Raw genomic sequence first — 15,267 nt, forward strand, 5'->3', positions numbered from 1 at the left:
TTCAGATTAAGTGCCTTGATTTACCAACACACCTATTTTGATTTGTCAGCTGTTATATTGTTTCTAATTACTTGACACATGTACCTGTTATGTCTGAATCAACACAGACGCAGACATATCATTGTGTTTCTATCAGGTAGCCTACTTCATTCCTGAGATTACCTGAGGCTATGGGTGTCATTATAGTAGACTGCATCTAGGGAAATTCATTAATAGATGACATCATGCCCTCTGCATGACAGCTGTATTAGTCTGAATCTGTGATAACAGGTTGACATTGCCTCAGCAACTGGCCTTTGTCACACAAATTAATTTGACACAGTTGTGTGTGTGTGTGTGTGTGTGTGTGTGTGTGTGTGTGTGTGTGTGTGTGTGTGTGTGTGTGTGTGTGTGTGTTTTTGTAAGAAATCTCTTATAGTCATAGGCTTTAAGTATCATGGTAAATATTATGAAATACTACAGTTTTACAATTTCAAACAACTTTTCTATTTTAATATTTTAGCTTATTTATTCCTGCGATGGAAAAGCTGAATTTTCAGTGCCCATATTTAAGTCATCAATGACTCACAATTCTACAGAAATCTTTCTAATATGCTGATTTCATGCTTAAGAAACATTTCTTATTATCAGTGTTGAGAACAGTTGTTCTGCTAATGTTTTTTGTGAAAAACTGTAAAATTATTTCATTCTTTGATAAATAGAAATACATTTAAATAGATTTTTGTTACAAAGTAAAATGTTTACTGCCACTTTTGACCAATTTAATGTGTCCTTGCTTACAGTGTTGGGGGTAGCGCATTATAAGTAACACGAGTTACGTAATCAGGTCACTTTATTTCAAATAACTCGTAAAGTAACACATTACTTTTTTTATTTACAAGAAAATATCTAAATTACTTTTTAAAATCAGTAACGCCGAAAGCTCTCCTGTCCCCATGTAGAGAGAATTCCTAAGTAGGATGTTCCTGTAGTTCTAGAATAAATGTGAACATGCATTAATTCATCTCTTACAAAAAACAGATTCAGTATTCCTCAAAATCAATAAAAACAGTAAATTAATGTTAAATAATACAGATATCCTTTATGTATTTAATCCATATTATTGACCAGATAAACTAACATTTGTTCTTTTTTTTTTTTAATAGCTGAAGAGTGTTGAACTTTCTTCTTCTGCGTTCTACTGTACAGACATAAATTTACATTTCCTTCAGCCTGAGGCTTTTTGTATAAAAGGGCTTTTAAATTTGCCAAAATATAACTTTTTATATTAAAAACAAACAAGCATGCCCTGTCCAGATTTAAAAAGTAACGTAAACGTAACACATTACTTTCCATAAAAAGTAACTTAGTAATGTAATTAGTTACTTTTTTAAGGGAATAATGTAATATTGTAATGCATTATTTTTAAAAGCAACTTTTCCCAACACTGCTTGCTAAATATATCAGTATTACTTTTAAAAGAAATTGAGTATTACTTTTGGAAATAAGGATCACTTTAAATAAATAAATAAAAATAAATTACTGAGTATAGTTGCTCCCATTCATTTACATTTCAGTGACTGACCACTGTCAAGTTTATGATGAAAGAAAAAGTCATGAAAAATCATGAAAAGCAAGTCTTGTAGCTCCAGGGACATAGCTGGAAAGGACCACGAATATAGAACTGTCAGCAAAGAATTTTGAATTTAACAAATAATATACCTTAAACAATTTTTTCCCCCATTTACTAACGTTTATGGTGTTCCATGCCAAAATACCTTTCCTTTGTGAAATACAAAAGTAAATGTTCCGAAGAATTTTCACATTGCTCTTAAAACAGAAACATACACAACATGCATTTCAGCACTATAATCCAACTCTTCTGCAATATAGTTATTATTCACTGAAAATGTGCCCTTCACTGTAGCTCTCAATGTGTTATTTACATGACGGTTCAGTATCATCATCAAACTTGGTGCAATATGTTTTGAGGCTTTACATTTTATATTTTGTATGTGGAAAAAGTTGCATCTTAAAAAAGATTTCCTCCTTATAGCTTATGGGCCTGGACCCTAGCCTTCACTGTTTAAGACTCAGAAGATGTGTACAAGACAGGATGGAGGTATCAATGCCATCAGCTGATGAGCGACTGCAGGACTTGGTAAGATATTGATAATGGCAAAGCTTGATGTGCAGCAGCTGGATCACAACCCAGTTGTTGAACTGCATGATTGCGCACTAATCCACACTTCTTTCTCACCCTAGTCATATGATGAATTGGAGGTCATCCAGCTGAATGTCTACACTCTGCACATGTCTAGACCTAGTTTAACTGGAGACTTTGGTAAGCAAGTTATTGCAAAGGGGAAATTTAAGTGGTTTTTAAACTCATGAGGACTGATGGCACTTTATGATGCGCTATGTTTTTTTCTTCTTGTCCTCTAGGCTTTGCTCTTACAGGCTATGTAGACAACCTAAAAAACAGCCATATCGTTGTCAGTGAAGTTCTCCCTGATGGGCTTGCTTTCAGCGAAGGTACTTTTGCTTGTGAAGTTACAGCTTTTTATCTCTGAGGATTTGTAGGTTGCAGGTATTTGGATATGTTAGAAACACCTTTTTGATATTTGAACAACACCAAAATATCTTTTTGTGTTTTCACATATTGCCTTTAGAAGGGTATTATAACCTTTGTTTCCTTCACTCCTGTTTTTTTTTTATATATAACTGATAGGTCTGAGACCCGGTGATGAGATCATGGTTTTAAATGGTTGTGAGGTGTCTTCACTGGACCTGGCTCTGATACAGACTTTATTCAACGAACAGACTCTGCAACTGACTGTGAAACGTCATCCACCCTCCATTCAGCACAATACAGCAAACAAACAGTCTCTGCGCAGAGATAACCTCCAAAACCACCAAAGAGCCAAGTCCTCAACAGGTACAGAAGACACACAAGTACACATTAGTGATTCAGCGGTGCATGTTATTTCAGAAAAGTGCAAGTAATTTCATAACAAAGCTCAACTAGGTAGTTTGCACATGCTGAAAGCCATCCAGGCTCACAGTCAATGGACCATACATACTCACTCAACTGTGCAAGAGATAGAGTTTAATGCATAAAATGAAGTATACTCAGTCTTTAAGGTTACTACACAACCTTCAAATCAGTTTATTTTCCAAGCAGCACAACATTTCGACCAGTTGAATCTTCATCAGATTCTATCCCCCTGTGGAGTGAGATGCACCTGAACCCAATTTGTGTTTTGCACTCCTTTTTGCAACTACATGAAAATGTATTTCGAATAAGGTTCATGGTTAGTACTAAGTTATAAAAGGAAGTGCTTTCAACATCCTTAAGCCCTCTCATTCACCTCCACACAGACATCTGTCATATATTCAGATTTTGTAGATTTTCATGATTCAGTCAGTTTTCAAATGTCTCAAGTTCCCCCATCCAGTTTTACTCAGACATGCTTCAGCTATCAGACGATTGCTTTTTAAAAACAAGTTTCTAAGAAAATGCACTTTGTTAACCACTAAATTGCATAAGCAGCCCAGCTTACTAATTGCAAGCTTATGAGTCGGTTGACTTGTATTGTTCTATGCTGCTCTTTTTTATGTAGTTGAAACTTACGGAAACAGAGACACACAGCAAACACATTAGGCACCTACATTTCTCACCAACGTGACAGCTGGTGAGAATGAGAGTATCACTTTCTTGCTGACATTATACTTCTTTTTAACATGATGTGGTCTGTTGACGCACTGTTACTATTGCAGTCTCTCTTCAGGTCAGCAGTGCAGCACTAAAACTAACATGCTGTAAAATTGATGATTATAAAATAATTTTAATGTCTGAGAAATTGTATTTGATCCTGGTTTGTCATCTCTGCAGTGCTGCAGTGTTAAACATCAGATATTGTAGCAGTTTGTGTGACAACTTTCTCTTTACTTGTTATGCATTCACTCACTGTTGAAGACATTTAACACCTTAGTTGTAAACTTCCTTCCCCAATTTCCTTCCCCTGACTTCCTCAAATTTGTCTCTTGTCTGTACTGACTCAGTCATTTATAAAAGAGATTAACAGAAAGTGGTCAACAGGAACATTGTGTGCGTGATGGTTTTGAACCCTGGCTGCTTTTGCCGTTGCATGGTAGGTGTCTGACAGAATGAACATCACAGCACATTTATTGCTGCTTTTAATTATTCTTTTGTAATATCAGCGATTATTTGTTGTTCTAAATTACTGAACATGTTTCATGAGCATTGAGTATCTTTGTTTTCATGTACAAAGCACCAGTTACTCAAGTTTTTTTTATAAATAATATCTATACCCACTTGATGTCTGCTAATTACATCTGATGCAGTGTATATGTTTTGCTTAATTACTGCCAGATTATGGTTGTATATACATTTTGTAATTTTGTGCAGATACTTTGGTAACACTTTACAATAAGGTCCATTTGTTAACATTAGTTAACCACATTAGTTAACATGAACTAATAATGAACTGCACTTATACAGCATTTATTAATCTTTGTTAATGTTAATTTCTACATTTACTAATACATTATTAAAATTTTGTTAACATTAGTTAATGCAGTGTGAACTAACATGAACAAACAATGAACAACTGTATTTCCGTTAACTAATGTTAATAAATATTAGTAAATACAGTAACAAATGTATTGCTCATGGTTAGTTCATGTTAGTTAATACAGTAACTAATGTTTAACTAATGAACCTTATTGTAAAGTGTTACCGATACTTTAAATGTAACTTCATTGTAACAGCATTACATGTATTACAGATATGTTAAGTAGTTATGCAATGTTTTGCAGCTTTGCAGTATGTATAAATATATAGCTATTGTATATTTTTCTTTTCTTATTGTTATACATTGTTATGCTGACTTTTCTATATTATTCATTTTACAAAATCAAGCGAAGTGTTTTACTCAGAAATGCACAATGGATAAATGAACTTTGAGTAACACAAAACTGCAAGATGCTTCAGTGTGATTGTTAAAAATCAACAACAAAGGCAAAAAATTTGAATTTGCATCAGTCTTTTAGCATTTCTTGGCAGCTCTTCAAGTAAGCCAACCAAGTTAGTTTAGGCACTAAGATAAGATATTTCATTTGTTTCAAGAAACCACATTTTAAAACACTGCCCTCTATCAAACTACCCTTGTACACAAGGGAATATATTTACTATTCTTGATCCTTACTTAATTTTGTTACCTGTATATTAATAAAATTTGATTGTGAAGTTTGGGGTGTACATACCAGAAAAGGAAGTTTTAAAGCCGAGGTGTAAATAAAATTATAATTTTTAATTGTGTAATTTATATATATATATATATATATATATATATATATATATATATATATATATATATATATATTATTGACTACATGTACATAATATATGATTATGGTTAAAATGAGGGTTTGGATGAGGGTTTTGGGTTTAGAACCACTGCATCATGTCACACAATGCATCATAGATTGCTCATTATACAACAGGCTGAAAAAGGAATAATCATTAGGATAAACAATTATATCAGCACATTTGTGGAGAAGTTTCTCTCTGTAATTTCTAACACAAAAACATGGTTAGCTACTTTAGATAGTTAGGTAATTTAGACATTTTTGCTTATAGGCCACGCAGACAAACTGCATATCTGCATCTTCATTGTAGTGGGTAATAACTTTTTTTTAAATTCAGGGCTTTCATTAGATGTATCAAAACCCATGAGCTCTATATTTTCTGTAATAAGTGCTTTTACACATTCACAGCTAAAGAGAGAGTACATACACTGGTTTTCCTGTGTAGTTGTTTACAGTAAGCATCTGTTCCTGTCATTGAAACCACCCTTCAAACTTCATTTAGCAACACACAACGCAACCATGGTAAAGCAACAAGTTACATAATCATCAAGAATTTGAAGCATCAAGAAGATGAAACATGATATAGAATTACAACTCAAAACGCAAAGACTTTTTATGGTTAAGTTTATGGTTGAAGATTGTAGTCACCACAGTTAAATTTACGACCAAAATAATAAAAAATGCAGGAATTAGAATAATTTTACCTATTAAGTTTGTCTTAGAGAAGGCATTGGCAAGCTTTTTTACATTTTTGTTTGTATTTTGATAATCACTGTGCTTTATTAACAAAATAAAGTCAGTTTGCAAAACTCAAAAAGTCAAATTTAATTCATGTAGCATTGAAGTAATTGGCCTGTATGACATTTGTCTCAGAACTTGCACTTGAACTGTTTCCACAACTTATCTGCCAGTGTCAGGTGTTTACAGTTCATTGAAGCTATTGGGTGAGCATGTACTTATCCCCCTGTTGTTGTGCATCTGGGCCATTAACTGATCTGTCCTGGTTAGTTTTATTTAGCTTTTTCTTTCAGAAGAGGAGTGCATGGACTATCCTCTAAAGTTTTGAGTTGTTAGAAGAATGTATGTGTGTATGTATCCATGTATGTGTGTGTGTGTGTGTGTGTGTGTACATATATATGTGTGTGTATGTATGTATATATGTATGTATGTATGTATATATATATATATATATATATATATAGCAGGAAGAGAAAGTGATGTTAACTCATTGTAGTGCCAGATATGTTGAAGCCATTAAAGAAAGATTTTAGGTAACTGCACAGAAGGTTACACGAAGACCATCATCTTTGCTTGATTTTCACCAAAAAATGTGCCGCACTTGACATTAGCAAAGGGCACTAACTTAGAGATTTCATATATTTTCTAAGTCACATAATTGTTTTGAGAGAGAGTTTCATGTTTTGGCCCAGGTTCTGTTTTTTTTTTTTTTTTTTGCATCACACTTTTTCATTCCACAAGGTTCACTTTCTGCCATTTCAAACTCTGAAACTCTCTACAATTCTAATACAGTGCTGCATACAGTTTTATTATTAGCATCTTTACTTGTGTATGTGAATTATTGCATAAAAATTTCTTTCTCATCAGATGTGTCCTGTATGGCAGAAATCTTAGGCTTGGCTGTAGATGATGGTCTTCAGAATCCATACCACAACCACCGAAAAGTTCATTACAGCAAGGTAAAGAATAATCACATTTTTCAATCCCACAAATGCTGATGGCATATTGCAATGCAGTTTTGTCTTTATCATGAAGTATAAAGACTGAATTCAGAGTCTGGTTTGTTTTATGGATTTGCAGTGTACACATTTGTGAGCTTGTTCTTTTATATGTTTGTGTGCATGTCCATTTTTGATGTTTACTTGCATTGTGGGGTGCTCACAAATGTCATCACAATGAAAACAGATCAATAAACATGGTAAATAATGTTTTAATATATAAAAGTTTAAAAAGATTTAGGGGGTAATATGAAACGATAGCATTTGCATAATATACAACAATAGAAGCCCATCTCCACAAAGATACAGTAACAAATGTGCGTGCATATGCATGTGTGTGTATTTTGAGCAGCAGCTGCATTGTCAAAGCTTGTCTGCCAGTGTTCGTTATCACTTAGTAATTAGCCTCTTCATGGATATTTGGCCTTCACACTGCTTGCTTATTACTGTCACCAGCACAAGAGCTTTTATTTATGCTGCAGGCTAAACACACAAAAACATAAGAGTTACAAAAAAAACCTCATTGATCTTGATTAATCCTCACATGCTGGGCTGAAGGATGTCATTGACCACTCAGAGATGCATGTTTTTATGTACAGACAGTGCTTTAACACTGCACTTTAGTTCTTCTTGAATTCCACCACTTCTGTTCATCCATTTATCTCAGTGAGGCCTTTTTTTTGCCAGACCAGGGCAATTTGTACATTATTTTAATGCAGGTGATTTTAATACAGTGGTCTAATAGCTAATTTTAATGTGATTTTAATAAATTTCTGTTAAATCTGGCCAAATTATTACAAAATGTACATTTTAAGAATCATTTCTTCAATTATATTATCTATAATTGTCATACTCAAAACTCTTGATACTTCTAAGAATGAATGCTATATTTTACACATGTAACGAGAAGTCCCAAGACTAGAAGAAACAAGTGTTTACTTGTTAGTTTCTCTGTTGTTACTCTGTTGTCATTATGTTATAGTTGTTAATTTAACTTGTATTTCTTCTCAGTAAATGTAACTGTTCATACAGTGTGGTATAACTTTTGTGGTCACTTAATTATTTACTTTTTTTTAATTACTTTATTTAGTGGATCATAGTTTTAATAGATTAATTTTATAAATTCTACAGCACTACATCTATCAAACATCAATCCCTTCACACCCATAACAGTTTTTTCACAGAAAATCTTATCACCTCATACAGTATTTCTCAATTCTTAGTTTTAACAACTTATTTGAGCTGCAACAGAGATGACTGATTAGATATTTACATTACAGGCAGGTGTACAGGTGTACCTCATAAAGCAGCCACTAAGTTGTATGTGGAATCCAGGTTTATGAAATCCCTTGTGTTTGTTTGTTTTTGTAAGTAAAAGATGAGTTGCTTGATTTAAAAGTGAAGTGTCCCGTAAAGATATTTTTAATGTTTGCTTGTTTCTGAAGCTGAGCACAGTAAACGAGGCCTCCCCATCTACAGAGATTTATTTTTCTCTGAGTTACAAGCCTGCTCCAGTCTTGATGTGCAAATGGATTAATTAAAGGCTCATGGATGAGTTGCACTACTCATTGCTTATTGCCTTCCCACACCAGAATATATAACATCGGAAAACACTGAAAATGTATATTTTAAAATGGTCATAGTGTTTTTGCTTCAGTTTTCCAGATGGTGAGTCCAAATTAATGTATGCAGTGGGACCTCTGCGTACATTTATTTTCTAGAGGAACACAGCACTGCATGTTATGATGTGATTTTTATATATTACGCATTGTAGCCTGTCTTACTGATTTCATGTTAATGAAGTCTCCTCTTTTGCAAAGCTTTTTTGCTTGTGGCTGTGGGAAACTTCAGTTGTCATTCTATAACTGATCTGCCTCGGAGGTGGATTAGAAGAGGGGAGGTATCCTTTTTATTGTTTGCAGGTGAACAACTGTGAGTCCCTATGCAGAGTCCATAATACTCCCGTATCTGGGTCTGTTTGCACTTAAATTTATGGATTGCTGATCTAATGCATCATCAGCTAACAGACAGAGAGCCAAGTATGGAACTGTTATCAGAGTCCATAGAAAACAAATTTCTTTCCTAGCTTTGTAATCACTTCTACATATTACATTTCTGTAAATTGCTTTGAACATGATTTGGCTGCTGTCACATGACCCTAGATTAGTACTGTGGTTTATAAGATTGAAATAATGTGTCAGTATATCTGGGATAAACTGTAGTGTGGTAAATTATGTTCTGTTGCAGGCAGCATATGGCTGCGTTTTCATTCATTATTTCTGTTTGCTACCGCTTACCAAACTTTTTTAACTTTTTGACCTATTGAGTTTGGAGTGTTATCTGTCTGGAAAATGACATGTCTTCATCTGCCATAGATGAATCAAGAAATTAACCTTATTTATAGGCAAAGGGACTGTATTGCTATGAAGGCTCTTTACTATCAAGCTTAGCTTTTAAGTTTACTTCATTCGCAGAAGTGATTTGACAAGACATGCTTGAAGCTGGAAAGTCTTGATCATTCCAAAAATATATCTTCGGCTGCAAAAACTTACATAAACAGCCAAGCAAGTGTTCTCAAAAGCCAGTTTTGGAACTACCCCATAATTTCTAACTACCAGACCATCAGTGTTTACTATTGAACTAAGGGGATGGGAGTGATTAAGCCAGTCAGTCAGCATATGGCTGTGAGCTGCCTAATAATCTGGGCTTATTAAACAGTCCTGTACATAGCCAGAGATCGGCAAGAGATCTGTAGAAGAGAAACAACTAATACTACGAGAATTGCCCATGGGACGGGGTCAGCTCCAATGGCAGAGCAGACCAAACGGGATGCCAGGCCATGCATCTACCTCACCTCGCTCATTGAGCTCTGCCTCTGTGAGCACTCGCCGGTCGAAGTTCTCTGTTCCTTCCTTGCCATGTGCTGGTTCTGGCCCGACTGTGTCAAGGAAGGCAAGGATATCTTCCTTAACTCAACTCTTCTCACTCTTCATCGGCTGTTTCAGAACAGACTGGCCCGACTGCTGGAGGATATTGCTGCCTGCATTACCTGCCAGAATATTGCCGAAAGATCGGCTTTCATGGTACCAAATGCTCTTGTATTTATAGGAGTGGGGATTGACTGCTATTCAGTTAATAATAATTATGGCCTAAATGTGGATATAGGAGTTACAAACTGGTTTATATCTCAAGGAATTCACTTAAGAATGAACATCGCTTAATTAAGATTGCGTTAACATCACTTTCTTATTTTTGCTGTATTTGAGCACATTATTTGGACATATTGGGTTAATAGATTGACATATTGGGTTAACAATAGATTAAAATGTGCAGTAGATCTTATAGCTGCAAGTGCCGTTTGGATTGCCTGGCTATCAATGTCGATTTGTGTGTGTGTGTGTGTGTGTGTGTGTGTGTGTGTGTGTGTGTGTGTGTGTGTGTGTATGCGTCTTTATTTATCGGGCTTTAAAAAGAAGATGGCTACATGGCACAATTGCTGTAACCTCAGGGATGAATCACAGCCTGTCAGAGCTCTACTACAGCGTGACAGGACATTTTCCTTTGAGCAATGGCCAGTGCTTTCTCTGGGGACATTACATCCTCTTTGCTTTCCATACGTTTTTTATTTTATTATGTTGTATGAGCAGCACTGTATGCAAGATCTTGTTAGTCTGGGTTTCCAGGAATTAACACACAAAAAAAAAAAGTATGTCAGAATTTAAGTGCTGCAAGAGTTACTCGCTGTTTGTTGGTGGTGACTTGTTAAAGAGGGGAGTTAGCATTAGTTTCACACCTTGCCCACAGAATATGCCAAATGAGGATAATCCTTTCTTGGCAGACGTACAAGACACAATCCTTCTGCCTCCCACAAGTCCCTCTCTGGTGACCTTAGAGAAGTTACCACTGTTTGTTCTTTGTTACTGCTTCATTCAGCTAATAAAGTGCCAGAACTTTAAACTGCTCAGAGATTGTATTCATAGGATTTCCTTTTCCATGGACACTTCTTTGTGCAAGTTGTTTTGGGTAGTGTTGGTTTAATGAGTCTAACAGTATGTTTTGCAGCTCTAAACATGCTTTAGTGCAGAACTAGCCTGCAAGGATCCTTCAAGCAGGGTACATTAACAGTCACCAAGTGCTATATGTGAATTAAAAAACTGGGCAAATTCAACAGTACAATGCATCCTTGAACATGCAAAGCAATAGAAATTAATAACCGTTGGTCCCAACCTAAAATGAATCATTCTTACCCCCCCAAAAATTGTATTGTCCAACCTAATCTCATGAGTATTCCTGTGTATTTTACACAAAGTGTAGTTCTTTGCTTACATTTGCATGGACACTGAAACGTACAAATTTGACGTATTCACAGCATATAAAAAGTTAATTATTTACATATGAACAACTTCTTGGACATACAAATGAATCTTTGTAAATATTGAAATTGTGGCATTAACATTTTGATTATCAGTTATCATATCAGTGGCATTACATTTTTAATCACATTTATTAAATACAATTCACAATTTGCAATATGAAATGATAATGTTTTAACACATAATGTTTAATAACACTACAGTTTAAAACCTTAAAATGAATAACATTTCTAAAATCGTTTATTACAATTGTTCATTGTTAATATAATTATTCATTACTTATGTAATATTTTGTTTGCCGTGGGACACAAAAAGGCATTTTCTTAGTCATGCTGTTACAACAGAATCCTAAAATACACCAATATGTCCTTTCATTTTTTCAAATTATATCAGCATCAGTCAAAACATACACGATGCGCAAAAATTATATCTAGTACGTATAAACAATGAGACCAAATTGTATTGTCATGTATCCTGCTTTGCACTTTTAGGGGTGAAACAAGAAACAGGAAAACTGACAGGGGAAACAGAGCAGAGTAGAGGCCGCTTTTGCTTGTTATTCCTTAATATTCTAAAGCATTTGCACTGGTTGTAAAACGCAACACTTTAACCTTTGTTTTGTTGCCTTTGTTAGGAAAGTGAAACTGAATTACCTCTGTGTGTAATGTGCATTGCAAATAAACTTGACTTTGCCATGCCTAGCTTTGCCTTGCCTAAAGCACTAAATATGTTACAAGATAAATACCTAGACCCACAAATTGTTAAAATCCTGTACAAATGCACTGTGTGAAAAGTAATGTTTGAATAAAAGACTTACATTAAAAAATATTTTTGTCATTTAGCGAAAATTTTCTATTTACAACTTTTACAGTGTATAAAGGTATCTAGTTTACAATGTTCTTCTACTTTACCACAGTAAAGGATGTGCAGATAAGGATTAATATAAACATATCTATTAAAATATTGCCTGCAACAACAAAAAACAAACGAAAGTCCTAAGGTCTAAAGATCTGACTGGCAGTGTTTGTTTGATGTGTTGTTCAGATCCTGCTAAGGTTTAGTGTTGCAAAACCTGTATTTGAAGTAAACAACGCTCTGAAAGCCCTCTCTGATTACTAACCATGGACAGCAGACTGGTTTATTTTGGTTTTACTAAGCAGAACCAGACATCAGATGTAATGTTGTTTACTTAAATAAGTTTTACATGAATACTTCTAAGAATAGGATATTTGCCTGAGAGCTGTGTGATAGCCTAGAGCAAAAAAATTAGGAGAGTTCAGACTTGATGTTTATAAAAACTCAGACTATTTTGAGACTCTTTGAAAAGCAGATCTAGTTAAAGGAACACTCCACTTTTTTTGGAAATAGGCTCATTCTCCAACTCCCCCCGAGTTAATAAGTTGATTTTTACTGTTTTGAAATTCATTCAGCCGTTCTCCTGTTCTGGCGATATCACTTTTAGCATAGCTTAGCATAAATCATTGAATCCTATTAGACCAGTAGCATCACGTTCAAAAATGACCAACGAGTTTCGATATTTGTCCTATTTAAAACTTGACTCTTCTGTAGTTATATCGCGTACTAAGACCAGCAGAAATGTAAAGATACGGTTTTCTAGGCCGATAAGATTAGGAACTACACTCCCATTCCGGCGTAATAGTCAAGGAAGTTTGCTGCCGTAACATGGCCGAAGCAGGCGCAATAATACCACACAGCACATGTGCAAATGTTTACTTCCGTCAACATATCCAACGTGCATGCACAGCACAGACAGCGTTCCTCGCCATGGAGACATTTGTGAGAGACGATTTAGAAGATATTTACTTTGGTGCAGATCCTAAACCGTATCAATTTGAACCAGAATTCACTGAAGCTAAGGTTTTGGTACGCGAAAGACAAGAAAGTGTGTCTGAACTGCCTGGGACAGAAGGGATGAGGAGAGCAGATTCGCGCTGGTGGGGCTTGCCAACCCATGCCAACTAAAAGTGAGTGCCTGTGTTGTCGCGAGTGGGACCAGGTATTGCCATCGATGGCAAGGGTGGATCTACCTGATGAGGAAGTGGCAGGTCGCAACATCCGAGGACTTGGATGCAATGCTGCATCCTGCAATAGTCGATTTTTTTTTCCGGTTTGACAAAATAAACTAGAAAAAACGTCACACGCCGAGTGGACCTAATGGCCAGCTGTCGCAAGAGTAAGTTATTCCTGCTACATTATATAATATAAAGATTTTAAATGCATACTGTCAGTTTGCATTTTCAGGCTTACATTCATGATGTAACGTTACACTTTTACTCAAAACTGACTTTAAAACACCACCGACTGTTCGCAATAACTTTCTTTTGCAATCACACATGGAATTTGGTCATAGCAAATACTAAGCCAACTGTTCGCCCAAACCTAGTCGTCAGGGGTTGCATTTCACAGGTAACGTTAGCAATTAATCATGTTTCACTTACAGCCGTGGGCGATGCTCCTTGTTGTCCTGTCTGTAACGTTAGTTTGAAGATTGTTGGGATCGCCGTGTCCTTTAGACGCCGTGCTGTAGTATCGGTAAAACTATCCAAATAGTCATCTGGTTCAAAATCCTCGGAGCAAACACGCCATTTCTTGATCGTTTCTAACGGTGTTTTGAGATCTATGTTCAGAGCAGCCAGCCATTGATTCATTAGTCGAAATTCCTTTTTTTTTGGTGGGAATTCTATGAAAGATGGTAGTAGATTACGTCTTCGACTTACTATCACAGCCCCTTACAATGCACATAACCATAGCTAATCACACACAGGTAAATCCAGCCACTAACAATTTACCAGCTGCAACTCTGACAGCTGCAACAACCGGAATTACACAAATTTAGCACCGGTCACATTGGAAGTTACCTAGCTGGGATCTAATTTCAGGCGCTGTGTGATATTAATGCGCCTGCTTCGGCCATGTTACGGCAGCAAACTTCCTTGACTATTACGCCGGAATGGGAGTGTAGTTCCTATTCTTATCAGCCTAGAAAACCGCTGCTTTACATTTCCGCTGGTCTTAGTACACGATAGAACTACAGAAGAGTCAAGTTTTAAATAGGACAAATATCGAAACTCGTTGGTCATTTTTGAACGCGATGCTACTGGTCTAATAGGATTCAATGATTTATGCTAAGCTATGCTAAAAGTGATATCGCCAGAACAAGAGAACGGCTGAATGGATTTCAAAACGGTAAAAATCAACTTATTAACTCGGGGGGAGCTGGAGAATGAGCCTATTTCCAAAAAAAGTGGAGTGTTCCTTTAAATCAAATAAAATCTTTTTTTTTTTTTTTTTTTTTTTTTGTTACTGTGTAGTTCTGGTCGATATTTTCAGGCAATTTTCTTTTCAGTATGTGTGGTAATGTTAGCCTTAGTGTTCACAGGCCATCCAGAAACGTTTCTATTGTGTTGATGTTATTGAAAGGCCTGGCTACTGGTAGTGTTTTCAAACTGTCGGAGCACGTTATTATGCTCTCTGGAAACTGCAGCGGGGTCAGGTGAGTCAGCAATTGATATGCAGATTTCAGTGGGCAGCAGCAGTTTCAGTCTAGCGTCTGTGTGCACAAAACCTGCTAGTGATCGATTTTTAGATCCTGTCAGAAATCCCTAAGCTTTAAAAAGATTTTGTAACTGGCCTGACACTCAGGATTTTGGAAATACTTGACCTTTGACTTGCCGTTTGAAGAGGGAGACACGTCATGAGTTAAAATGGAGACAGAGTGAGTGTGACAACCAGAGCTAAAGTAACTCAACAAACATGCCAGCTTT

General features: G+C 35.8%; 1 protein-coding gene across 2 annotated transcripts in view; it reads left to right on the forward strand.

Moving 5' to 3' along the window:
• The window catches only part of LOC141295649 (rho guanine nucleotide exchange factor TIAM2-like), a 73,786-nt gene that overhangs the window by 40,267 nt on the left and 18,252 nt on the right, over positions 1 to 15,267 (forward strand). For both annotated transcript variants that reach the window (XM_073826897.1, XM_073826898.1), the window contains 5 exons: positions 2,036 to 2,140; positions 2,245 to 2,323; positions 2,425 to 2,514; positions 2,711 to 2,917; positions 6,979 to 7,070. In XM_073826897.1, the coding sequence (XP_073682998.1) occupies positions 2,036 to 2,140; positions 2,245 to 2,323; positions 2,425 to 2,514; positions 2,711 to 2,917; positions 6,979 to 7,070 (573 nt within the window). The remainder of the gene's footprint in view (positions 1 to 2,035; positions 2,141 to 2,244; positions 2,324 to 2,424; positions 2,515 to 2,710; positions 2,918 to 6,978; positions 7,071 to 15,267) is intronic.

Source organism: Garra rufa, chromosome 21, assembly GCF_049309525.1.
Source record: "Garra rufa chromosome 21, GarRuf1.0, whole genome shotgun sequence".
In the NCBI taxonomy this organism is placed as follows: Eukaryota; Metazoa; Chordata; class Actinopteri; order Cypriniformes; family Cyprinidae; genus Garra; species Garra rufa.